General features: G+C 44.7%; 1 protein-coding gene across 4 annotated transcripts in view; it reads left to right on the top strand.

The window, feature by feature from the left end:
- WARS1 (tryptophanyl-tRNA synthetase 1) overlaps positions 1-25,756 on the top strand; it is a 36,375-nt gene extending 10,619 nt beyond the window's left edge. For all 4 annotated transcript variants that reach the window (XM_063090582.1, XM_063090583.1, XM_063090581.1 and 1 more), the window contains 9 exons: positions 825-1,038; positions 2,323-2,431; positions 8,172-8,291; positions 8,866-9,048; positions 14,649-14,749; positions 17,097-17,209; positions 17,605-17,778; positions 23,173-23,313; positions 24,503-25,756. In XM_063090582.1, coding sequence (XP_062946652.1) covers positions 825-1,038; positions 2,323-2,431; positions 8,172-8,291; positions 8,866-9,048; positions 14,649-14,749; positions 17,097-17,209; positions 17,605-17,778; positions 23,173-23,313; positions 24,503-24,661 — 1,314 coding nt within the window. In that variant the 3' untranslated portion in view covers positions 24,662-25,756. The remainder of the gene's footprint in view (positions 1-824; positions 1,039-2,322; positions 2,432-8,171; positions 8,292-8,865; positions 9,049-14,648; positions 14,750-17,096; positions 17,210-17,604; positions 17,779-23,172; positions 23,314-24,502) is intronic.
- The last annotated feature ends 582 nt before the right edge of the window (positions 25,757-26,338 follow it).

Below are 26,338 nucleotides of genomic sequence, written 5' to 3'. Positions count from 1 at the left end.
AATTACTATAGTAGAGCTTTAGGGCATAACATGACTAATGGGCTTAATTAGGCCTGCTCTTTTAAATACCAGCCTTCCAGGGGTGGCCAGTATGGGCTCCTGGGAGAGAAGGTCTTTAACAGATTTCTAAAGTACCCATGGATACATTTTGTATTTGTTTTTCTTATGTTTATTTTAAAACATAAATGTACAAACACTTCAGATAGCTTGCTTGATAAGACTTCAAAATGTAATGGTATAACTGATTACCAGTGAATCTCTCCTTAATTTATAATCTGAAAGCCTACGTTTTTTTCCCCCTCCTTTTATCTGTTTTAATAATATCTGTTTGAGTTGCCATTACTATCCTCAGTGGCATCATTGGTTAAGTTCTGCAACATGTGTGGAATGTAAAAACAAGTTCCAGTGTAGAACTCAGTGTACACGGTTAAGGGAGCTCATCACGCATGTTCTCTGGCATCAGTGATGTTTGAGAAAACTTTAGCATATTAACCTTGTCGTAAATAACAGTGTATATTGTGTCACTACTATTCTTCCATAGCGTTTGTGGTAGAAATCCATACCACTAGAATAACAGATAAAAATAAAATACATTCTAGCCCATGACTTGTTGTGGGTCTGTGTACAAGCTTCTTCACCTCTGAGTCTCAAATTCTTCAGCTGCAAAAGGACAGTGAAAGGATGCCTACCTCGTAGGGTCTTTGTGAGACTAAACAAGGTTAAGTATATGGAAGCATTTAGCACAATACCTGGCATATAACAGGCATTTAGCAAAATTTAACTATTGTTAATATATAGCCCTCACTTTTATTTCCTTTCTTCAGGATGAAATTGATTCTGCAGTAAAGATGTTGCTATCATTAAAAATGAGCTACAAAGTAGCCACGGGGGAGGATTACAAGGCTAACTGCCCTCCAGAGAACCCAGCACCTGGGAGTAACAGTGACGCAAATGCTATAGAACCTGAAGTGGATTTTGTGGACCCATGGACAGTGCAGACTAGCAGCGCAAAAGGCATTGACTATGACAAGCTCATTGGTACGTCTTCTGCTTTCTTCCCCAGGAAAAACCTCAACTTTCAGAAGTTATTCCATTGAGTTATTCTATTGATGTTTTTAAATTTTGAATTAATAATAAATCCAGTGAAGCTTTAGTGCCAAGAAAAAAATAGATCATAAAATATTTTGGTTGTGCATTATATTCCCAAAGGATTATATTTAAATAAAAATGCCAATATAAAATTTATTTTAAAATAATGATCTTTAGTAGAAGCTTTTCCCTTTTTTTGAGCAATTCAGAACTTGGGAAAGGTCGGTCTGTTGAGATGGAGATCTTTGCAGTCATTTAAATTGCTTTTCATTTAGTGGTTACAAGTCAGTCAGTGACTTCAGGGATATTGATTATGGACCTAAAAGGCTGGAAGTCATCTTAAGAAGGGTGACTTCTCACAGATAGCAAGTCCTCACTGTCAAGCCCTTTCTTGAGAGTCTTCCTGCTCAAAAAAGACTGCTACCATTCAATTAAAAAGTGCATTCTCTAAGATCATTGATAATCATCAAAGAAGAAACAGAACTAAAGTTTTTTATCTAAGTCAAAGCCATTTTCCATGATTTAAGTGTAGGCTATCAATGAGGAAAAATTCACTTGCGAACAGACATTAATGCAGTTCAACAATTAAAGAATATGAAAAATCGTGGTGGTTAATGAATATAAATTATACCTTAATAAACACCTACACACACACACACACACACACACACACATACACACATGCACATACATATACGAGAGGTCTTCAAAAAGTTCATGAAGAGGCTGGCTGGTTAGCTCAGTTGGTAGTATAGTGCTGACAACACCAAGGTCAAGGGTTAAGATCCCCATACTGGCCAGCTATCAAAAAATTAAAAAATAAAATAAAAAGTTAATGAAAAGATTTGTATTATCTTTTAATTCCATTTTTCCACGAACTTTTTGAAGTGCCCTCTTATATACAAGTCTTTGTATGTGTGGTTGTCAAAAGTTGCTCGCTAGACTGCATTCTGGATGTGTTTCCCTTCAAAATTCAGTCTCAGATAAAATAGCATTTCGTTCTGTAATTTGTTCCCTGGTTTGCTGGTTGTGATCTCAGTTATTGTATTAATATTAAAAACCTTTTACTTTGTGTCAAGGGAAAGGACCCATATACCAGAAGGCCTAAAGAGGTTTGAGTTCATTAAGATTGTACATGGATCAGTAGTTTTTCCTCTTCATTACAGTGTTATCTGATCACTAAACCTCCTGCCACCTAAGAAAGTCATCTTTTTTCCTATTTTTTTTTTCCAGTTCGGTTTGGAAGCAGTAAAATTGATAAAGAACTAGTAAATCGAATAGAGAGAGCCATCGGCCAGAGACCACACCGCTTCCTGCGCAGAGGCATCTTCTTCTCGCACAGGTCAGAGGCCCTTCACCACAAGGCTTCTTGTCCCTCTTTTAATTCAAAAAACCACGAGGCATCTCTTCTCTTAAGCTGCCTAGCACTGTGGGAAAAGTGGTGGCTGGCTGTCAGAAGGCTGTGATCTTCTTCTGTCTTGTCAGTAACTCACTGTGGAATCGTGCCGTCCCCTCACCCTCGGGCCCTTAATTTATTCATTTATAAACTGCCCACCTCACAAGGTGGAGGTCAAGTTCATAGCAGATGCGGTTCGTGCCAGATTACATGCTATAAATTATAAAATGTCATGAAAACAAAAGAGATTAATATGTCCAAGTACAACATTTCCCACGCAGTAAACAGTAGGCTTCCTGAAATGACGTACACTCTTCATCCTGTTGTACTGGCCTACTCATAAATAACATCAAAAGAGAAACTAACAGAGTGTGCATGGAACAGGATATCCCTGTCTCAGACCATAAATTCCATGCAGATAACATCAAGAAATGAGCAAGTTCCAAAAGGGGTTCTGCTGCTCCCACCCCACAGATTACCTGGGTTTGGAGAGGCTCATTTTCAAGGTCATGTTCATGGAATTTATGATCTGAGGTTGTTCTGCTTGTTCTTTATGGTTACGGTAGAGCACACCCAGGACAGAACCCAGCACTCTGCCCGAATACTTCAATTCTACCTGCAGAGAACTCCAGGCCCTGCTTAGCCCACCTTCTGAGCAGAGTGTAATCAAAGTGTTTTCCTTAATTGAGATTTAATTCACATATCATAAAACTCACCTTATTAAAGTATATAGTTTAGCAGGTTTTTTAGTATATTCACAAGGTTGTGTAACCATCATGACTACCTAATTCCAGAACATTTTCATCACCCTAAAAAGAAACCCCTACCCATTAGCAGTCATTCCCCATTTCTCCCTTCCCCAACTGCTGGCAACCACTCATCTGCTTTCTGTCTCTGGATTTGCGTATGCTGGGCATTTCACATAAGTGGGATTATACAACATGTGGCCTTTTGTGTCTGGCATCTTTTACTTAGCATAATGCTTTCACAGTTCCTCCATGTTGTAGCACGTATCATTATTTCATTTCTTTTTATGGCCAAATAACATTTCATAGAATGGATATACCCCACATTTTGTTTGTCCATTCATTAGTTAATGAACATTTGGCTTATCATCACTTTTTGATTATCAGTAATGCTGCCCTTAACATTTGTGTACAAGTGTTTGGGTGGACATATGTTTTCAGTTCTCTTGAGTATAAGCTGGGAGTAGAATTGACGACTTATATGGTAATTCTTTTTAACTTTTTGAGGAACTGACAAAATGTTTTCCACAGCGACTGCACCATTTTACATTCCCATCAGTGGTGTACAAGAGTTCTAATTTCTCCACATCCTCACCAACACTTGTTATTTTCTGAGGTATGTTGTTTCACAGCCATCCTAGTGGGTGTGAAGGGGTATCTCACGGTAGTTCAGATTTGTATTTCCCTAATGACCAGTGATGTTGAGCATCTTTTCATGTGTTTACTGGCTATTTTTATATCTTCTTTGGAGAAATGTCTATTCAGAGCCTTTCATTCAACCCACTTTCATTCAACCCACTTTTTAATTGAGCTGTTTGTCTTTCTATTGTTGAGTTACAATGGTTTTTTATATATTCTAGATACTAGTTTCTTATCAATATATGACTTGCAAATATTTGTTCTCATTTTATCAGTTGTCTTTTCATTTTATTAGTAGTTTCCTTGAAGTGCAAAAGTTTTTAATTTTGATGAAGTTCAGTTTGTTTTTTCTTTGATTGCTGTGCTTTTGGTGTCATCTCTAAGAAATCATTGCTTAAAAAATAAAAATTAAAAGAAAAGAAAAAAGAAATCATTGCCCAATCCAAGGTCATGAAGATTTACACTTATGTTTTCTTCTAAATACGTTGCGGTTTTAGCTCTTACATTTAGTTCTCTGATCTTGGTTTTTTGCCCCAATCCTTTTTGAGTTGATTTACTTCATTCTTTTGCATGTGGATATCCAGTTGTCACAGCACCATTTTTTTTTTTTTTTTTTGTCATTTTTTCGTGACCGGCACTCAGCCAGTGAGTGCACCGGTCAGTCCTATACAGGATCCGAACCCGCGGCGGGAGTGTCGCCGCGCTCCCAGCACAGCACTCTACCAAGTGCGCCATGGGCTCGGCCCACAGCACCATTTTTTAAAAAGACTTTCTTTCCCTGCTGAATTTTCTTGGCATCTTTGTTGAAAATCAATTGACCGTCTATTTAAGGGTTTAATTCTAGACTTTCAATTCGATGACACTGATCTACGTGGCTGTCCTTATGCTAGTACTACATAGTCTTGATTACTGTAGTTTTCTTTACAGTAAGTTTTAAAGTTAGAAAATGTGAGTCCTCTGTCTTTGTTCTTCTTTTTCAAGATTGTTTTGATATTCTGGGTCTCTTGCATTTCCATATGAATTTTTGGATAAGCTTTTCCATTTCTGCAAAAAAAAAAAAAAAAAGGCAGCTTGTATTTTGGTAGGAATTGTACTGAATCTATAGATTAATTAGGTTGGAGAATATTACTATCTTAAAATAGTAAATCTTCCAATCCATGAACATGGGGTGTCTTTCCACTTAGGTCTTAAATTTCTTTCAGTGATGTTTTGTAGTTTTCATTGTGCAAGTCTTGCACTTTGGTTAGATTTATTCCTAAGGATTTTATCTTTTTGATGCTATTGTAAATGTATTTTCTTAATTTTATTTTCAGATTGTTCATTGCTACTATAAAGAAATACAACTGATTTTTGTGTGTTGATCTTGTATCCTGAAACTTTGCTGAATTTCATTTATTAGCACTAATAGTTTTTTCTTTTTTTGTGGATTCTATAGGATTTTTTATACAAAAGATTATGTCACCTGCAAATAAAGACAATTTTACTTCTTCCTTTCCAATTTGGATCTCTTTCTCTTGCCTAATTTCTCTGACTAAAACTTCTAGTACAATATCGAATAGCAGCGGTGAATGTGGGTATTCTTGTCTTATTCCTGATCTTAGAGGGAAAGCTTTTAGTCTTTCACCATTGAGTATGTTAGCTGTGGGTTTTCTATAAATGCCCTTCATCATGTTGAGGAAGTTTCCTTCTATTCCTAGTTCGTCTAGTGTTTTTATTATGAAATGATATTGGCTTTTATTAAATGCTTTTTCTATTTTCTATTGAGATTATGTGGGTTTTGTCCTCTAGTCTATTAATATGGTATACCACGTTAATGGATTTTTGTATTTGAGTCAACCTTGCATTCCTGAAACAAATCTCATTTGATCGTGATATATAACCCTTTTTATCTGTTGCTGGATTTGGCTTGTGAGTTATTGAGGAATTTTATGACTATATTCATAAGGGATATTGGTCTATAGTTTTCTTTTTATGTCTGGTCTGGTTTTGGTATCAGGGTAATACTGGCCCCATAGACTGCATTGGGAAGGATTCCCTCTTCAGTATTTTTGGAAGAGTTTGTTCTTTTGAGCACTTAATAGAATTCACCAGTGAAGCCATCTGGTTTCGGGCTTTTCTTTGTGGGAAGGTTTTTGATTACTAATTTAATCTTTTTGCTTGTTATAGATTTATTCAGATGTCCTATTGCTTTATAGGTCAGTTTCAGTATGTTTCTCTCTAGGCATTTGTCTGTTTCATCAAGGTTATCTAATTTGTTGATATGCAGTTGTTATAGTCCTTTTTATTCCTGTAAATTCAGTAGTAATGTTCCTTCTTACATTCCTAATTTTGGTAATTTGAGTCTTCTCTCTCTTTCTTTTTTTTTTTTTTTCATAGTTACTTTAGCTCAAGGTTTACCAAATTTTGTTGATCTTAAATCAGAGTTTGTCTTAGCAGTTTACAGTTCTCACTGCCCTTGTGACTTATTTTATTTACTTTAGAATAATAATCCTGTAGGCTCTTGACTTAGGGAAGCATAGGACTTGAGGCTTTTGCCCACTCTCAAATGCCCCTCTACCTAATCTGTAAAACTGGGGATTAAATGAGATCCACCATATACCGTCAGGCTGCAAATGCTGGGCAGTTGACTGTGTTCCCTCAACAGCTGAGTGATGCCCTGCTGGGAATCATCCTCCTAAAAGGTGAGCTCAGAATTGGAGCCTCAGTAAATTCCTGCACACTCCTCAGGAGTACCTCACCCCTAGGACCTAGCACATAGTGAGTTCTCAGGTGCTTCCTATAAACACGTGAAAAGCAGCACATATGACAGCTGCATTTTTGTTTCTCTTCTATAGATTCATAAAAGTTTAATCTGGTTAGTTGTAAGAACCAAAAGAAGGACTGTTTTCTTCCAAAGTTAAGGTTTTTTTCTTTCTTAATTTCAAAAGCAGTATTCAGTTGGCTGGTTAGCTCAGTTGATTAGAACATGGCACTGGTAACACTAAGATCCCTGTGGCCAGCCACAGGAAAAAAAAAAAAAAGTTCAAAAGCAGTATTCAGAACTAAGCACACAAATAAAAAAGATTAAAAATAATTTTTAAAAAAAACTAAGCACAAAAAACAGTATACCCATGATCCTATCAGCATGGAGATGAGCACTGTTGACCCTTGGCTTGGGGTATAAGGAGAAGTCACTTTTAGAATATTGCTTTTTGGACTCTCCTACCCAGACCTCTGGAAACGGTGGCTATTCCTCTTTTATTTGGGGATACTTTGTCCAGAAACACAGAACATTCACTCCACAGATTGTCGGTTTCACACCCTGCTGAACAGTGGAATCCCTTGGGGAGCTTTTAATAACACCATGCTCTAACCAACTGAGCTAACCAGCCAGCCCAAGGAAGCTTTTTAAAAATACGAATTCCCAGACATCACCTCAGACCCACTGAATCAGAATCTCTGGATGGGACCCCAGCAGCTGTGATTTGGAAACAGGTAATTCTGCTACATACCCAGCAAGGAAGACCTTCGTGTGCACTATCTGTGCCCCAGTCCTCGAAGGAAAAACAACTAGAATGACCCACAGATGAATTCACCCAGTCCCAGCCTTGCTGAGGGGACCTAAATCAGACCTCCAGCTGGGCACTTCACCTCTGAACTCACCTCTGGCACTTCACCTCTGAAATCCCAGAGGGCATTCCTCCCATCTACATGAGGACTGTGTGGAACCCTGCGATTTTCCTGGTCCAGGTCTCCAGGGTTTGGGGGCTGGGTGGTCCTAGAAAGGATAGTGTGTTGTTGGCCTGGCAACACCCCAGGAAGTATGTAAAGCATGCAGTGTATCAGCATTGATGTTTGGAGGAATTCCAAGAGTCCTATTGGCCACCCAACCACATCTATCTTTTAAACACATTATTCCAAACCTGCACTTCTTATCCTTTTAAAACAACCACTCATAGGAGAAACCATTTCAGTAGAAGTTACCTGACATTTGGGCCGGCCCGTGGCTCACTCGGGAGAGTGCGGTGCTGATAACACCAAGGCCCCGGGTTCGGATCCCATATACGGATGGCCGGTTAGCTCACTGGCTGAGCGTGGTGCTGACAACACCAAGTCAAGGGTTAAGATCCCCTTACCGGTCATCTTTTAAAAAAAAAAAAAAAAAGTTACCTGACATTTTATATCCTGAGCACTAAAAACAACAAACTCTAGTTATTATCCATGTTGTTTTGTCTTTGTATTTTTTATTTCCAAATGAACATTAGTGCCCTGATATTTTTCTCGAAAGTCACACTATTTCCTTTTCTCCTGGTTTGCTGTAGAGATATGAATCAAGTTCTTGATGCCTATGAAAATAAGAAGCCATTTTATCTGTACACGGGCAGGGGTCCCTCTTCTGAAGCAATGCATGTAGGTCACCTCATCCCGTTTATTTTCACAAAGTAAGTATCCTATGACTTTTCTCCCTTCCCTGGTGAATCGAGAATGTTACTTATAAGCCATGTTTAGAACTGACAGGACAGTGCTATTCACTAGACAAGCAGCCAGGGTGTCAGGGAGTTGGCACCTTTGTGGCTTCTGTTCACTTTGTTCCTGGGCTCACCTTGGAGGGGCGTGGCATGAAGGAGAAAGCACTGCTCTGGAGTCAACCACTCCTGCTCCGCTTCCCACCTTATGCCCCTTCCATATGCAGGCCAGCTGCTTCTCTGAGCCAAGTTTCCCCATCTGCAAGACGAGAGGGATAATACCTACTTCATCTGATTATTGTAAGGGTTCAAAATAAATTGTGTACAGTAGCCAGCTCAGGGCCTGGCATCCAGGGTCTTCCTGGTCAATAAATGGTAGTAGCCCTTATCATTACCAATAGTCAAATTTATGGCACGATAAGATCATGTGACTTTGTCAGCAACAAAGTTTTAATAATATGCTGTAAGTAGGTACTGTGTTTTCAGATGCAAAATGACATTCTTCCACAGGGAAACAAGATGCCAGCTTCCTTCCCCTATGTTTCCGTAGGTGGCTGCAGGATGTGTTTAACATGCCCTTGGTCATCCAGATGACAGATGATGAGAAGTACCTGTGGAAGGACCTGACCTTGGACCAGGCCTATGGCTACACTGTGGAGAACGCCAAGGACATCATCGCCTGCGGCTTTGACATCAACAAGACTTTCATCTTCTCTGACCTCGAGTACATGGGGTAAGAAGAAAATGCATGGCTGCCTTTTGATAAGAACGTGGCAGGCAGAAGTCATATGACCACAGCTAGACCTAAAACATCTGAAATGGGCTTATGGCCTGGTAAATGTTTTTCTTCCTTTAGTAAATGTTATGATCTGGTTTATTGGTTTTATTTACCAATAATTTTGAAAGAGGAAAGCTGTGCGTGTACATAGAAAGGATTAAGTAATGTTGTCATCACGAAGACGCAACTATTGCCTTCTTACTTATGTTTACCAAAACATAAGTTTGGTATAAGCGGGAAACATCATTTTCAATGTACATTTTTCCTCACAAAGAAAAGACTCATTGGTTATACAATTCCCTCACAAACTAATTTTTTTTTTTTTTAATTGGCCATTTAATAGTCCAAAATATTTCATTCTGAAAATCCTTGATTTTAGGATTCTGAGGTCTTGGACTTCATCCCAGATGATTACCAAGAAGTGTATATTAGAAAAATAAGACTTCGGGCCGGCCCGTGGCTCACTCGGGAGAGTGCGGTGCTGAGAACACCAAGGCCCTGGGTTCAGATCCCATATACGGATGGCCGGTTCGCTCACTGGCTGAGCGTGGTGCTCACAACACCAAGTCAAGGGTTAAGATCCCCTTACTGGTCATCTTTTTAAAAAAAAAAAAAGAAAAATAAGACTTCATGGCTGGCCAGTTAGCTCACTTTGGAGAGTGGGGTGCTGATAACACCAAGGTCAAGGGTTTGGATCCCCATAATGTACAGACCAGCCGCCAAAAAAAAAATGGAGAGAAAGACGACTTTGGTCACCCATCACAAGAAGAATGCTGTTTAGCTCAACAAATATTTCTTGAACATCTAAGACATGGTACTCCCTTTAAGGCACTGGCAGTTCCCAAGAGTTGATTTGGTGAGTTGAGATCCACCTTGCTACAACACTGAGTACGTCTCCCGTCTCTGGGCACAGGGGCCCTCATGTGTTATCTCATCATCAGCTACAGGCCAATGGGAAGTGTGATGAAACACCACAGGGGCTATGTAAGCAGTAAGCACAAAGGAGCTTGCTTATTACCATTTCCCCAGACTGTTCCCTTATAAGCCCGTAAAGCAGAGTAGTAGCTTTATATCTTTATATCCATTGAGAGCAACTGATGTCCTGGTATGAAATCTGGTCTTTCTACCATCTAGTAAAATAATTAATTTTCTTTCTTTTTTTTTTTTTTTTTTTTTCTTTTTTGTGACCGGTAAGGGATCGCAACCCTTGGCTTGGTGACGGGAGTGCCGCTGCGCTCCCAGCACCGCACTCTCCTGAATGAGCCACGGGGTCCGCCTAAAATAATTAATTTTCTAATTTTACCCATTAGATTTTTGTTTGTTTGCTCTCTTTTTCAACTTAACTCTGCTAAATTAAACCATTAGATTTTTTCTAAATCACCTCTCTCGATTCTGCCGTGTGAGCATGGAGGTACTGTGGTGTCTTTGAAGGAAGGAACATAGAGCTGGGTTCAAGTCCTGGCACCTCCGTAGTGGCTGTGTGTCGTGGCAAGTCTTCTTCATGAAGTGAGATTAGATGAGAACACAGATGTTATTGTTATCGAAATGTACTTGGCACTTTATTTCACTGCGCTCACCCCATTCATTGAAATGATCTGATCCAACTGCTTGGACCTCAGCGTAGACACCCCATGGATCCGGCCCCTCCTTTTACCACCAGGCAGTGCTGCTGACATTGCACAGCAACTGCTACCCTTTTGTGCAGCCTCTGCCCACCCTACTGCATCCCCCACCAGCTAGTGCTCTTCCTAAAATGCAGATCTGATCTAATTTCCCGCTCACGTGCCTTTCCCAATTCCCCATCACCAGATGACAAGACAAGTTCCCACTGTTCAGGTGGCACACGAGCCCTTTTGTGATTTAGCCCCCGTGTTCCTCTCCAGCATTACTGTCACCTCCAACTAGACAAAACAACTTGCAGCTCCGCCCACATCCTTCACCTTCGTACATGCTCTGCTCTTCCCAGAATTACTGTCGCCTCCCCTGACCCTACCACCCCTGGCTTGGCCCATTCCTACCCTGTCCTCCAAATGCACCATTAAGCATCACCTTTTCCCAGGAGCTCTCCCCTCCTGCAGCCATACTTAGATGTTCTTCTCTGGTCCCCCCGTACCCTGGGCCTCACCTCTGCCACTTCTGGTGTGATGTGGCCCTTCCCCCACTAGATGGGTAAAACACATAGTTCTGCTATTTGTGCTCTCTGTGTCAGGCACCCCCCTGGGCCCTGAGAATACAGGAGCCAAGTCCCTGCCTCACTGAACTTGAATGCTGGGGGTGAGACAGAAACAAATGCCCTATGATAAGTCCATGAAGATGAAAGGGGCAGATGAACTTGTGAACAGTCTACGTAAAAAGACTATCCCATGAACAGCCCTATTTACAGCACACTCAGAAAGTGGAGTTTGTGGGGACATCTCTTTGGTGACTGCAGTTTCAGCTCCTGGCCATCCTCTACAAAAACTTCCTTTTTCTTTACAAACATGGTATAAAGATGAAAATCAGACAATATGTCAACCAAACAGATCTGTCATATATCAGAAAGGTATTTTATGTTGAACGTAAAGTTAGGAGAAACGTTTTAAAGGTTAAATCCTGTTTTTCAACATATTACTCCCTTTAAGAATTTCTTTTAAACATTTGAGCATTTTACTTCTCTTACTTGAATTTAACTCAAAATCTGTATCTTTGATGTAACAAAGTTCTGTCTAGCTGTTTGGTCCTTTTTTGTTGGTTTTTTGTTGTTGTGGTGGTTTTTTTTGTGGAGGCTGGCTAGTGCAGGGACCTTGGTGTTATAACCTGGTCCTTAGGAACTAGAAATGTACAACAAAGCCAGCCTTCACCTTCTCTTTGGGTAAGAGGGAAGTAGCTAGGCCTTTGTGGGAGAAGAACAGTGTGGGTCTCCCCTACACCTTTGTGGCCCCCATGTGTGGGCCCAGACAGGCTTCTTGCCAGGAGCCATGAGGGATGTGAAGTCACTGACTTGGGAGTCTGAAAACTTGTGTTCCAGACCCAGCTCTGCCCCTGCTCGGGCTTGTTCCCTTGGGTAAGTCCTTAAATCTCTGAGCCTCCATTTTCCTGTGAAGTGGGTGAGTTTAGTGCTAGTGGGAGGCAGCATAGTGGAGAGGCTGTGGCTGCGCTGCCTGGGTTCAGATCCTGATGGCCACCTATGGTGTGACTTAGGCACGTGCAGTAACTCACTCTGCCTGCTTTCTCAGCTCAGCTAATTTGTTCTACAGATATTTATTGAGCATCTTCTATACACCAGACTGGTCCTGGGGCTACAGCAGGGAACAAAATAATTATCCCAACAACTATGTAGAGGGAGAGTTAATTAACAGGTAATTAATCAGGTGATAATGAGTCCTATGGTGATAATTAGACAATAATAAGTGTTAGGAGGACAGAGGAGGGAGGTAGAGAATAAAGAGCAGTAGGAGATCATAGTGCCTGTGCTGTAGAGATTTATGAGGAGTTCGTGAGTTTCTTTGTACGAAATGCTTCGAGCAATGCCTGGCCCCTGGGGAGCACTCAGTAAATGTTGTGATCTAAACTCTCTTCCAACTTTAAACCCTCCTGAGTGTGAAGGGCAGGTACTCTCCTGGGGAAACTGGTCATTCAGCCATCACTCATGGGATAAGATCAGGTGGGTGTGTTCATAGTCACCACAAAAAGTACCTATGTACAGGCACTGACATCGGCACTGATGTGTGGTGGGTCTGTCCCAGCTGTGCCCAGGGGACAGATGTCCCTGAGGGAGGAAAGGGAGGACTGCTCATGCTCATAGTGCAACATCTCCATTCATCCTGCAACCTGCACAGTGTGAGCAGTTTACAGCCATCAAGTGGCCAGTCTTCTAAGGAAGGTCAAAGTGGTCCAAGTCAGAAATAATATTCAAACACCACAGAGCTGGAGTCCTGTCACAGTTTGGGAGAACTGGAGGCTTTCCTGCTTGTGGGGCCCCTGTTGTGCAGCATAACCCCAGATGGAAGGCCAGTTTGCCCCAGCAGTTAGGATCACTATTGCCTCAACCCCAAGGATGCGTGCAGTCTTTGCTGTGGCGTCTCCCTGGGGGGCAGACAGCTGGTGGTTCTTGCCAGGTGTGAGCAGCCATTCCCAGGAGACCCATTCCTACATGCAGCAGTTCCTGTCTCAGCAGGAAGACAAGTGCTCGTCTTTCCAGGCAATTGTTGCTCGTGCTCTGTGTTGTTTTCATTATGCTGACAGGGTGACACAGATGCCAGATGGACTACAGTTGTACCAGTACTCCCAGTGTGTTCTTTCTCTTCCAAGCACTTCCCACCCTGCCCAGAGCCACGACAGTCCCTCCCATACTGACACTGCTCAAACCCCAAGAGACCTTGGTGCTGTGGCCTTTTCCTTTACAGGCCTCTGGCCTCAAGCTGACCCCAGCCCACACAGCCAGTGTACTTGCACTCCTGACATCCCTCTTCCACTTGCCCAATGACATTCAGTAGTTCTCTATCCCATGCCAAAAGTCTAAACTCTCCAAAAGCTGTGAGATGTGGTGAGAAAAGCACAGGCTTTGATGTCAGAGGAGCCTGGGTTCAGGTCCCAGCTCCTGTACTCACTATGCCTGTGACCATGACCTTTACTTCTCTGAGCCTCAGTCTTCATCTGTAAAGTGGAGGCGTGCTACCACTTCAAAGGAGAGTTAGGCAGTACCTGGCACCTAGCACAGCTCCTGCCGTATAATACAACCTGCCCACTTCTTCCTTCTCCATCCTTATAAGGCCTGACACATGGTAGGGCCTGGAAAAAAAAGCTGGGGAATATAGTAGCCAGATGATGCAGTGTAGGAAACTGCTCTAGGTTCTGTGTCCTCTCTGCATTTGCTTCATCTTCAGCCTAGTTGCTTCTGGTAGCAGAACAGCTGCCACAGATCCAGGACTCCTATCCATACCCCTCACCATCCAGAAGAGAGAGTTGGGTTGCTCGAAGCAGCTGCTGTGGCCCAGCTCTGTTGCTGGAGCAGGGGCAGGGCTGCTCCACAGTGGAAAGGGAGCAGGGGCTAGATGCTGAAAGGACCAGGTGCTCTGAGACTAACCCTTCTCCTTCCTGGGCCCATCGGTTTATATCCATACACTCCATCCTGCAACAAGAAGCATATATTTTCCCACAACAGTCAACAGAAAAGTTCCCTGGGGCTCCCAAACTGAACTCCTCAGCACACTGAACCATCGACCCTAAGAGAATTTAAGTATGTCATGTTAGCCACTGAGTCTGTGAATTTGGTTGTGTTCTTGCCTCATTTGCATGTTTGCTTCGTGTTGGTTTCACACAGGTTTTCACCTTTCCTGGTCATCTCTGCAGGTAAATGTGTGTCTGCTTTGCCTCCTGCAGGTATCTTTCCTACAGATAATTTCTGCACCTTCCTAGTGCTCACATGTGACCACGATGTAGTCCCCAGTCTGCAACTGTGGCCTGGTGTCTAGCCCACACCATACCTTATTAGCATCCAGTTTTAACAGCTGCTACTTGGCCCTCATTGGAAGGCCACCCTCAAGTTTTGGGTTTGGTTCTGCTTATCTTTGCAGGATGAGCCCAGGCTTCTACAAGAATGTGGTAAAGATTCAGAAGCATGTTACCTTCAACCAAGTGAAAGGCATTTTCGGCTTCACCGATAGTGACTGCATTGGTAAGAAGCCCACTGCTGCCTGTGGACCCCCTCCTAGCCCCCATGAAAAAGGACCAGATGTTAGAACTGGCTGGTCAGCTCAATGGGCTAGAGCACAGCCTTGTAACACCAAGGTCACGGGTTCAAACTGGCCAGCCGCCAAAACAAAACAAAACAAAAGAAAGGGACAGGAGTAAAAAGGAGATGTTATAACTCCAAGGTCAAGGGTTCAGATCCTAGCACTGGCCAGCTGCCAAAAAAAAAGCAAGCAGAGTTCAGGACAAGACAGCTGTTTTTCCGAGTCTTGCAGTAGCCTGAGTGAGAGTACTTCTGAGATGCTAGCACTTGCGATTTCCTCTTTTTTTTTTTTTTTTTTGGAGGCTGACCCATACAGGAAACAAACCCTTGACCTTCGTGTTATAACACCGCACTGTAACCAGCTGAGCTAACAGGCCAGCCTGCAATTATCTCTTTAAATAGGACATCCAGGTGTGGGTTTTCCCTGGAACAAGAGTAGCTATAGTGCATTGAGCGACTTTTATGGGCTGTATGAAGCTGTACTTAGGATACAAACCTGTCCCTCTCCTCAGTCATCTTTTTTAAGGTTTATAAGAAAGAGAGAAAAATGTAAGAATGAATGGAGTTTCTACACCTCTGGTGAGACCCAAGTCAGTGTGGGGTAGCCTTGGGTACCAAGCCCAGAGTGATGCAGGAGGACAGCTGTCTGCTGCTCCCTTTCACAGCAGCCTGCAAGCCTTTGTCTCTGTGGGCCTTGTGAGATGAGGGGTCTGGCTGGAGACCCTGTGGAGCCTTCACCACCCTTCCCTCGCTCTCCTTCTGGGGCTATGCCCCCAGCTGATGTGCACATTGCTGGCCTGCTGTGTGCACTCACTTAAGTCCCTCTCTGTATATTTCTGTACGTCTTTCAGATGCATTGGCTTCATAAACTTTTAGCACCTTGAGACTTGCAGCTGGGCCTTCTAATCCCTTCCTCCATTTTATTTTTGGGGAGCAGCTCCAGATTTAGTAGGCCTTCCATCAAAGCTACCAGCCAAGACAGCTCCTCAGGATATACTTCCAGGACTCTCTGGGGAGAGTTTGCCGTGCTTGGAGGGAGCATATTCCAGGGGCCTGTCAGTGAGGGACCTGCAGGGATAAGTCCAGACAGAAATAACACAGAGGGCCTTTATTGGAAGGTTTTTCACGTAAGCAAAACCCTTTTCTTTGATGTTTCAGTCAGGTTTGTTCTTGACAATTGGGACATAAACCCTGTACTTTTGAATGGGATTCTTATCCTTGGAATCCTGGCATCTAATGGGATCATAGCACAGTGAAGGCTGCATTGAGCAGTTGAGGAGTCAGCATCCCATGATGAATAGCTGCACACACTTTGCTTCCCAGAGACCCGGGTTCGAATCCTGGCTCAGCTGCTTAATTGCTGTGTACCAGCTTTGGCAAGCCAGGTAAAGGATCTGTGCCTGAGTGTGCACATCTGTGAAATGGGGTGATGGTGGGACCTCCTTCCTCCACAGAGTTGTGAGAAACAGATGAGCTCATGGAAGGCCGTGAGCACAGAGCCTGGCACTTCCACCCAGGGAATGGCCACCACTGCATTGTGCTTTTGATGATGGTGCTGGTGGTGATGGCAGCTGCCTGCCTGGTCTCTCCAGAGAGAGACAAGAACCCTGGAAGTGGAATTTCTGTTTCTGAAGTGGATAGCAAATGCCAGGTAGAAGAGAGCATCACAGAGAGGACTTGAGGGGAAAGAGAGCAGCACCCGATAACTCACCCTGCAGTGCTGGAGCTGCGGCCACAGCCACGCATTCTCACTAAGAGCTAGAGCACGCCTGGGCCAGCCACAGGGTCTGCCAGCGCCCAAGCTCACCCAAGTGCCCAGGTGCTGCAGCTAGGGGCGCTGGCTTCCACTCCTGTAGGTCTAAGCAAATAACAGCAACAACATCCAGAATACTGAACACTGTTTTAGATACCAAAATGTTCATCATAATTTATGATAATTAAAGATGGGGAACAAACTAAATGCCAGTAGTTAGAGAATGGTTAAATAATACATGATACATTGACAGGATAGAGTGTGTTTAATTAACAACACAGGTGAATGTTACAAAGTGAAAAAGGCAAGAAAAAAGTTAAATATGCTATCATCACAAGTAAAATGCATAGAGTAAAATAAAGAAAATGAGTGAAAAGAGACCTACAGATTGGGATTATAGATTTTTTTCTCCTTTTTGATTTTCTCTATTTTTCAGATTTATAATGGGGAGAAAATGTATTTTGTTCCTTTAACTGGGTTAATTAACTAGAACAGGAATTGGCCTCAAGTGTAAAAAGTCTTGTTTCTCGCTTTCAGGGAAGATCAGTTTTCCTGCCATCCAGGCTGCTCCCTCCTTCAGCAACTCATTCCCGCAGATCTTCCAGGACAGGACAGACATCCAGTGCCTTATCCCGTGTGCCATTGATCAGGTCAGAAGGCAGAGCTAGGGGTCTGTAAGTCTGGGGCCTCAAAAGCAGGTTCCTCATTGGGCCGGCCCCATGGCTCACTCGGGAGAGTGCGGCGCTGGTAGCACCGAGGCCGCGGGTTCAGATCCTATATAGGGATGGCCGGTGCGCTCACTGGCTGAGCGTGGTGCAGACAACACTGTGCCGAGGGTTGCAATCCCCTTACTGGTCAAAAAAAAAAAAAAAGCAGGTTCCTCATTATCTTCAGGGCAAAAGGAGGTGTTGAAAAGCATTCGGGAAGGAGGGAGCTGAGTTCTTTACACTCAGTGGAAGCGGAGAGTCTCCTGTGAGATGCTCTTGGGGTTTGTTCACTGGGCTGTTGCTCTAGCTGTCCTCATCAGACCACTCTCCCCCCACAGGATCCTTACTTTAGGATGACGAGGGATGTCGCCCCTAGGATTGGCTATCCTAAGCCAGCCCTGCTGCACTCGACCTTCTTTCCTGCCCTGCAGGGCGCCCAGACCAAAATGAGTGCCAGCGACCCCAATTCCTCCATCTTCCTCACCGACACAGCCAAGCAGATCAAGACCAAGGTGAGCAGTGCCCCAAGCAGAGGGCAGCCAATACAAGCAGAAACAGGCGGGGTGAAGGGGAAGAAGAGGGGATTTTTGCAAACTCATGCACGCTTGCATACACTCACAGACACACACACACACCATCACATCGGCCACCATAGCCATGCTGAATTCCATGATCACCAACTGTGCTCCCTGCACGACTCCAGGCAGCCTGTCCCTGTTTCCACATTTCAGGTGAATTTTTTTGTGTCCTTCCATTTGGGTAAAATTCTGAATTTTTCTTTTCTGCTTTTCTTACCAACACTCTGTCCTGGAAGCAAAGTCATGGCAATTTTCTTAAAATTACAATTATTGTGGATGTTATTAAACAACAGAAAAGATTTTTGTATATTTCTGAGCACCTGCTATGTTCCAGGCACTGGGCCAGGTGCCTTATTTCTGTTCTCTCATTTTTAATTCTCACTGGGAGCTAGTGGTGCTATTTCTTTTAAAGATGAGAGAGATGAGGCTCGGAGAGGGTCATCCACTTGACCAAGTTTCCACCACAGAAAGCAGCACTGCTCTCCCAGCCCAGGAGTGTCATTACCAGGGGAGACTTAGGGGCTGATCTTCTCCCAGAGAATATTCTCATTGAGAGACAGACATTTATCTCATTGGATAAATGTCCTTCAACAGGATTGTCCTGTCTGGCCCCAGGAGCACTACTGCATGCAACAGGCCCTCTGTCAATATTTTCAAGTCACCAGAGAAACTAGAAACAGAAATTAGTTTGAGCTTCCATATTCTCCAAGGCCCCAGTTCTGTTACTCAGTACTGAACTGGCACTGTATGTATAATCCCCTCACTGTTACACAAAGCTGCTGACATTTTCTTTGGAACCAAGTGTGTGTTTGTGGGTTGGAAGATTGCAGCAAGAGTACTGGGAACTGTACTTGAAGTGTGTAATGCAACCATCCGAGTCACTGCCAAGCCCCTGACCCTTCTGGAAAGTCTCAAGCAGGTTCTGGTTGACAGTGAGGAAATGCTTCATATCAAAACCTTCTTCTAGGAAATGACCTCAGCCAACTCTCCCTCCCTCAGTTGGAGGCTGGAGTAATCGGGCCTTTCTTTCCCTTTCACTTCTGGCTGAACAGGGAGTGCAGAGGAGGAGTGCAGTCATCTGTTCCATTTTGGTTTTCAGAAGTGTTTTGAAAAGGTTATCTATGGCTCTGGGGCATTTTTTATTCACTTAGCGACCAGCAAAGACCCCGAGGGCTGACTGAGGTCAGGAACCTCATGGGCCTGCAGAGGATCCCCAGGGTCACTACTGGCCCATGGTGCAGGACAGGGGCAGGCCAGGCCCTTGTTCTAAGTCCCCATGCCATCTTTCAGCTCCAGAATCAGAATCTCCATGCTAGAGAGGGAGCATTTGCTCCAGCCTCCTCACAAAAATAACAACAGAAACGGTGACACGGCTGGCTTTGCTGCGTGAACACCTGCCGCATGCTCACCTGTGGGATCTAATTGAATCCTAACAACCACAGAGACAGGCTGTGTCCATTTTGTGGGTGAGGAAATCAAGGCTCAGAGAGATCAGGCAGCTTCCCTGTGTCTACACAGAGTATCAGTGGGGCCAGGATCAGAACCCAAGTCCACCGCTGCTTAGGCCTAAGGTCAGGAGCCCCTGGTTGTCAGGGCCTGTAAGATGACAAGGAAAACCATTTTTTCCCTCTGCTCTCTACACAGAGCATTTCTATGACCACATGTCGGGGGGGGGGGGAGGTTCCCCACACCAAGCAATTCTCCAGCAGACACCAACTGGGTATCCTATAATTAAATGCAATTCTGACGCTGTCTACCTGGAGATAGCGTCAGATCCCACAGGTTGAGGGCCCACTCCCACAAAACTGCCCCCACTTCAGATGCCAGTTGCAAGTCCAGGCCCCTGTACTTCTGGTTAACTGGTTACAGACTGGGGTTCCCACAGCCCCCTCCTTGGGTTCAACTTGTTAGGATGGCTCACAGAACTCAGGGAGACACTCACTTATGTTTGCCGGTTTATTATAAAGGATGTTTCAAAGGATACTGATGAATGTCAGGTGAAGAGGTGGATAGGGAAGGTATGGGGGTGGGGGGCGGCGTGGAGTTTCCATGCTCTCTGGGCACGCCAGTCTCCCAGCACCTCCACGTGTTCAGCAACAGGAAGCTCATCAAATCTTGCCCAAGAGTTTTTATAGAGCTTAGTCTACAGCACCCCTCTCCCGCTGTCCTGGAGGTTGGTGGGTGGGGCTCAAAGTTCAGACCCTCTAATCACTCGATCCTTCTGGTGACCGGCCCTATCCTGAGGCTATCTGGAGACTTCACCTGAAGTCACCTCATTAGCATAAACTCAGGTAAATCAGAAAGGGCTTTTGACTTAAAGAAAAGATGTTCCTGTCACTTAGGAAATTCCAAGAATTTTAGGAACTTTGTGCCAGAAACAAATTCTATAACAAAAGATGCTCCTGTCAGCTTTATGATCTTGATTTTTGTTTGTTTGTTTTTTGGTAGCAGGATGGTATGGGGATCTGAACCCTTGACCTTGGTGTTATAACACTGAGCTCTAAACAACTAAGCTAACTGGGCGAGCCCCCTATCACCCTTATAACTCAGAAAATTACAAGGGATTTAGGGCCTCTGTTTCAGGAACAAAGACCAAATATATTTCACATTATCCTACAAGGCCCTGCTACTTACCTGCCATGATCTGTGAGTGACTGTGGCTGTGCAGGTGTCTTCTGTGAAGTGAGAATAGTTATGCTGGCTGCTTAGACTCGAGGTGGGGCTGACATGAGGTCACATATAAAGAGTGTTTGTAAGGCCGGCCCGTGGCTCACTCGGGAGAGTGCGGTGCTGATAACACCAAGGCCCCGGGTTCGGATCCCATATAGGGATGGCCGGTTAGCTCACTGGCTGAGCGTGGTGCTGACAACACCAAGTCAAAGGTTAAGATCCCCTTACCGGTCATTTAAAAAAAAAAAAAAAAAAGTGTTTGTAAACTGTAGCATGCTGCCCAAATTTAAGATTTTAGTTCAAAAAGTGAGTAGTTGGACAGTGCAGAATGAGCTAAAAGGTGTCTCTCCTGGGCTATCATGTGGACTCTGTCAGAGCCCACAGAACCAGTCAAAACCTTCCACAGGCAACACTTCTAAATGTGGAATCGCCCCTTCTTGGGACATACATGGTGATACAGGTTGCCAGCCTGGCCCCCACTCATCATTTCTAGTCAGAGGCCCCTTTAGTGCCCCCTCCCAGAGATGGCCTCGGGCACCAGGGTCAGAGGTCCTAGGGCCCTCTGGGCGGCCCTGGGTCAGGCACTCCTTCAGGCCAGCTCAACCACCCCATTGGACTGGTTCCCCACAGCTTACTGGCTCTGAGAGATTGGTTATTGAATCAAGTCCCTGCCCCTCAGCCCAGACCTCCCACTTGGCATTATCTCCCATTACACAGAGTCACTATGGTGTGGGCACATCTCACCCACTTCCATCATTTTAGATCCTGGTAGCAACATTCTGGGCCCCACCACCGAGACTGCTGTCCACCTTAACCCAAACCCATTTTTCTGTTGGTTTCCTGTAAGTCAGGCCTTATGAACTGTTCCCCAGCATCACTGAGGACCAGACAGGTCCCACATGAGGCAGATGTAGGCCACTTGCTGGTCTTTAGCTCCACCTAGGAGCCCGGTGTGCTTGGCCCCGCCACTGCCTGCCACATAAAGCAGGCTCTGGACGCTCTGGGCCTCATTTTCTTCTCCTGTAAGATGGAGAAAGCAATACAGAGGTCACTGGGTAGTTGAGGATAAAATGTTTCTAATGAGCCTAACAGCCACTGTGTATGGCCCATCTGCTGTGTCTCCCTGTTGGATGAGGGACCTGCCCGGGTAAAGCGATGTGGGGGCTCCTTGTTTACCTCTCATACAGAGGGCCTTTGATACCTTTTTAAACTGCCCTTGGAGCTTGGGAGACTGTTCCCAGACCTTCTTCCTGACTGTACCTTCACCCCTGGGGAGGGCCAGCAAGGAAGGCTGGGCCAGGCCACAACCAGTGACTCCATCTGTGTCACAGCACCTGCCCCAAGGGCACTTAGACCCCAGGAGAATTCAGTGCTAGGTGGTTTTTTTCTTCTTCCTGTTTAGTTGGTATTTTCCATAGTTTTTGTACTTCTCATGAATTAATTTTTTTTATTTTATAAAATCTTTTTTTTTTTTTTTTTAAGTAAAGGTAAGATGAACGTTTCACCTGTTATCTTTATTCTTTCAGCCCCCCAGGCCCACCCACCGGCCAGCCAGATTGCACCAGCTCCCCCTAGTGCAAGGCCTTGCCCAGGCGTCCCCAGCAAGTTTGGCTTTCCCTGACCAGCCACTTAGCAATGCCCCACCAAAAAGAAGATGGGTTCCTTTTGACCCCTCATTTATTATGATCTTGGCCCCTAACATTCATCTGCTGCTTCCAGATGATCCTAAATTATCCAGTTAGAAATCTGCTCTGGAATTCTGGGGAGACTTACTAAACATATCAACTTAGAATTTATTGACTCTACCCCCACTTTCCCCATTTGAAAAGAAGATCTGCATGCCATTAGTGTGTGGTAGGTTTCTCAAATACTCGTTGAAAGAATGTTGAAGACCATACCAGCCAGCCACCAAAAAAAATGGTGAAGGAATTTTGTCTATCCTTCCTGGCTTTTATTTCTTTTACTTCTTGGCCCTAATTTCTCCAAGATTATCTTCAATGATTCCTAAACCCATTTTGTTTAATTCTGAGTTTTTCTCCAGCTACTGGAACTTGGCCTGTCTTGAGTAGAAACCTGCCTGCAGGCCCTCTCTGCCTGCTCACTCTGCCTGGGTCTGCTTCCCCTCTGCGGCCTGTCCTGTGCCTGGTTCTCATGTCTGCGGTGGACAAGGCAGGAGCCTCATTGTCAGAGGGCTGTGCTGCTTTCTGCTCCCCGTTAACATAGTACACCTGTCCCGAGAGCAGCTACCTGTCCCGCTTGTCTCCTTTACTCTTAAGATGACTTTAGCTCATCCTTTTTCTAAAGCTCATCACTTGAGAATACTTTAGGACACTTCCCTCAAATTTCAGCCCAGTTAGTGCTTTGGTTTTCCTGGCTCGATTCTGCTGTGTCTCTGGGGACTGGGGGTTCAGAACTAATCTGCCCTCCCTTCTCGTTCCCTTGTCTGCAGTGAGCCCCCCTGTAGCCGGTCCCCAGTTTTGGCAGGAAAGAAGAGTTGGGGGGCCCCTCCTGTCACCTGTGAGCCTTGGCCTTCCTCTGGGCCAGAATCTGATGAGACAGAAAGCGGTTCCTGGGCTGACTTTCCCCACATGGTCTCCCGGCCATGTCCAGTCACAGGACAGGCAGGACTAGCATTTCTGCGTCCTCTTGTTGGGACAGGTCAACAAGCACGCATTCTCCGGAGGGAAAGACACCATTGAGGAGCACAGGCAGCTCGGGGGCAACTGCGATGTGGACGTGTCTTTCATGTACCTGACCTTCTTCCTTGAGGACGATGACAAGCTCGAGCAGATCAGGAAGGTGAGGTGGGAGGCCCCAAGGGCAGCAGGGCCTGCGGGCTGGTGGGAGCTTCCACAGAGCTGGGCCTTAGGAGCAGGCGTTCACCTGAACCAAGGTAAAAACTGAGTGGGGTTGCTGCATGTTCGAACCATGTGCCAAGAAACCTTACACGTGAACAGATGGCTGACAAACTGCTGTTTATCCAGTAACCACAGAAAATGGTTTCGTCTTACTCGTCATCAGAGAAATAGCATCAGGGTTAAAGCCATTCCCCTCCAGCATTAGCAGGGCTGTTTGGGCTACCGTGGACCGTGTTCTCAGAGCTCATAAACTAGGTGCTGCGAGGCTCACCCACAGGAGTGTGCCAGCGGCTCAGCCTCACAGCCAGCAGCGTGGCCACAGGTACCGAGGGCCCCAAAATGTTATAGCCTTTGCCTCAGCTTTCCCAATTCTTGGAATCTTTTCCAAGGAAATAATCCTGAACAAGAAAAAGCTTTCCACACAAAGCTTTAAATGATAATAGCAAAAGCTTGAAAACAATAATAGCAAAAAGTTCAGAACAGACTCTGTATGACAGAGGAGACTCTAAATAAGAATTTTTGCAGTCTGTCTCTAGACCTCAGGGGAAGAAAAGAATTGTTACGGGATGGATCATTATGCAGTCTTGAACTATTTTAAAAGAGTTTTAGTGACACAGGAAAATATGCCTAAGAGAGTGAAATAAGGATACCAAACCAAAAATGCATTGAGAGGTCAACTATATTTAAATAAAATACACAGGGAAAAAAATCTCAGAAAATATGCCAATATGTTGTCAGTGGTCATCAACTTCTGGTTTTGGAATTGCAGGTGATTTTTGTCTTTACCTTGCTGCTGCTTTGTGGTATGGGTACTTTATTAAGTTTGTTTAAGGAGTGTGTATTACTTACACAATCAGAAGAAGAAAAAAAACCAGCTGAGTTCTTAGAAGCTGGTGAGGCTGACCAGAACAGGTGTTTGCTTAGTATGCTTGGAATAAAGGGTCTCAGTATCCGGGTGGTGGGGATTGTACTCCCCATGGGCCCATTGTAAGAAAAGTGTAGTTCAAGATACAGGTTATTGTTACGGTTACCACAGCAGTAACTCTGTGTGAGCGGTGTGTGCTAAGAGCAGGTGGGAGCAGCTCGGCATGTGGAGCCATCCCTCACATGCTCTGTCTTCTCCCGGGCAGGACTACACCAGTGGAGCCATGCTCACAGGCGAGCTCAAGAAAGTGCTCATAGAGGTTCTGCAGCCCTTGATCGCCGAGCACCAGGCCCGGCGCAAGGAGGTCACTGATGAGATCGTGAAAGAGTTCATGACGCCCCGGAAGTTGTCCTTCAACTTTTAGTAACAGTTATTTTATATATGCTTATATAGAGACATAATTTATCGGTAATCCCAGCCCAATCACATTGCCACTACCTGTAGGCTTCTGTCATGTGGTAATTACCAGGCCTGTCTGTAAATGTGTTATCAATACTGTTTCTTCCCATTCATTTATCATTTCTGTCTCTTGTTGGCAAAACACCACAGGGTGATTGGGTGTTGGCTAACATTGCATGGTCAGTTAGAGAAGTCCAGCTGTGAGACTCTCCCACAAAGCAGCCCCAAGGATGTGGAGCTTCTGGTTGGAAGTCCATAGGCCAGCCAGTTCTGGTCCACAGAGGACTGTCCATTTGAAAGCAGCCTAGGGTTCCAAAGATACTCTCAAAACCTGTTCTATCAAAATATGTATTCTATGTATGTATATATGGAATTAAAATGTCATTATTGTAAAACTCAAAAATGCTTTGAAAAATTGATGTCGGAAATTTTAATGGGAACAATATCAGCCCACGCCAAAAAAAAAAAAAAAAATTGATGGCTAAAAGCTTTGCTCCACATTTGACAAGTCACTTTAAAGCTGCTTTTAACATTGAATATTGGACAGAATTGGACAGTTCTTATTAAGTTGGATCTTGTGAGTGAAACTCTCCAGTTCACTTACCATGCATGTATTGCACTCCAGAAATCATGCTCATTTTCCTTAACTTACTAGTTATTTTTCTACCAAATGATCTTAGACACTCCATCTTGTGGAAACCAGTGGTCGCTTTACCTCTGATTGTGTAAGATGCTGAGGAGAGTCTGTTGCCTTTGCAGATGCTTGTTTTGACACTGGACTGAAGTAGAAGTCAGCACAGAGCAGTGCACTGGCCATGTCCCTGGGTGGGTAGATGTAGCTAGAAAGAAAAGCTTGGTGCAACCCTTAAGCCCTTGACAGTGTGTCTGTGGGCCAGCCACATGTGATCACTCACCATGCTAGTCTGGAGAAAGCAGAAGCCATATCTCAGGGAAAGCCCTTGGTTGAAGTATATGCCCTTTCCAAAGGCTCAGGGTCTACTCCTGGGTGCTCTGAGCCAGTGTCACCGTTTGGCATAAATAAACTTCCTCCGCCCCTGTCTGTGTTGCTGTGCTCTGTCTGGGAGATCTGAGGAGGGGGCAGAGGCATAAGTGCCGATCCAGGGCTGTGCTGTACCTGCTGCCAGGAACTGCGGCCCCTCCCCTCGCCCTTCCATGGATGGCCTTTGAGTCTGGTGGGGCTGTACTTGGGGATGAAAACTCACACTGGAAACCCTGTAGGGCTGAGATGCAGACTTCCAGGAACTGGCTCGGGTTGGGCATCGCTCCTGCTGGGAAGTGTCCTGGGGCTGGCTTTGTCACACCTCATTTGATATTTTCAGCAGCCTGGTGGAGGATGTAAGCAGTTGCTGTCCTCATTTTTTGGAGGAGGTAGCTAGCTTTGGTGCTCAGAGGTGCTGTTGTGTATTGACAGGGAGCCCAAACTGGGAGCCAGGGCAGAGGCCCAGCCATATGCAGCCTTGGGCTCTCTCATTTTGCAAGTGGAGAAACAGGCTTGGGAGAGGGGAACATGACTTGTCCAAGGCCACATGGTGACTTTGTGACAGAATAGGTCTGTCCTGACTAGTGTGGCTGTCTCCACACACACAGAAGAACCATTTTACAAATGTAAGAACTGAGGTCC

This window comes from Cynocephalus volans, chromosome 3, assembly GCF_027409185.1.
Source record: "Cynocephalus volans isolate mCynVol1 chromosome 3, mCynVol1.pri, whole genome shotgun sequence".
Classification (NCBI taxonomy): Eukaryota; Metazoa; Chordata; class Mammalia; order Dermoptera; family Cynocephalidae; genus Cynocephalus; species Cynocephalus volans.
The sequence above is the reverse complement of the archived record's forward strand: the minus strand, read 5'-3'. Positions and strand labels throughout refer to the sequence as shown.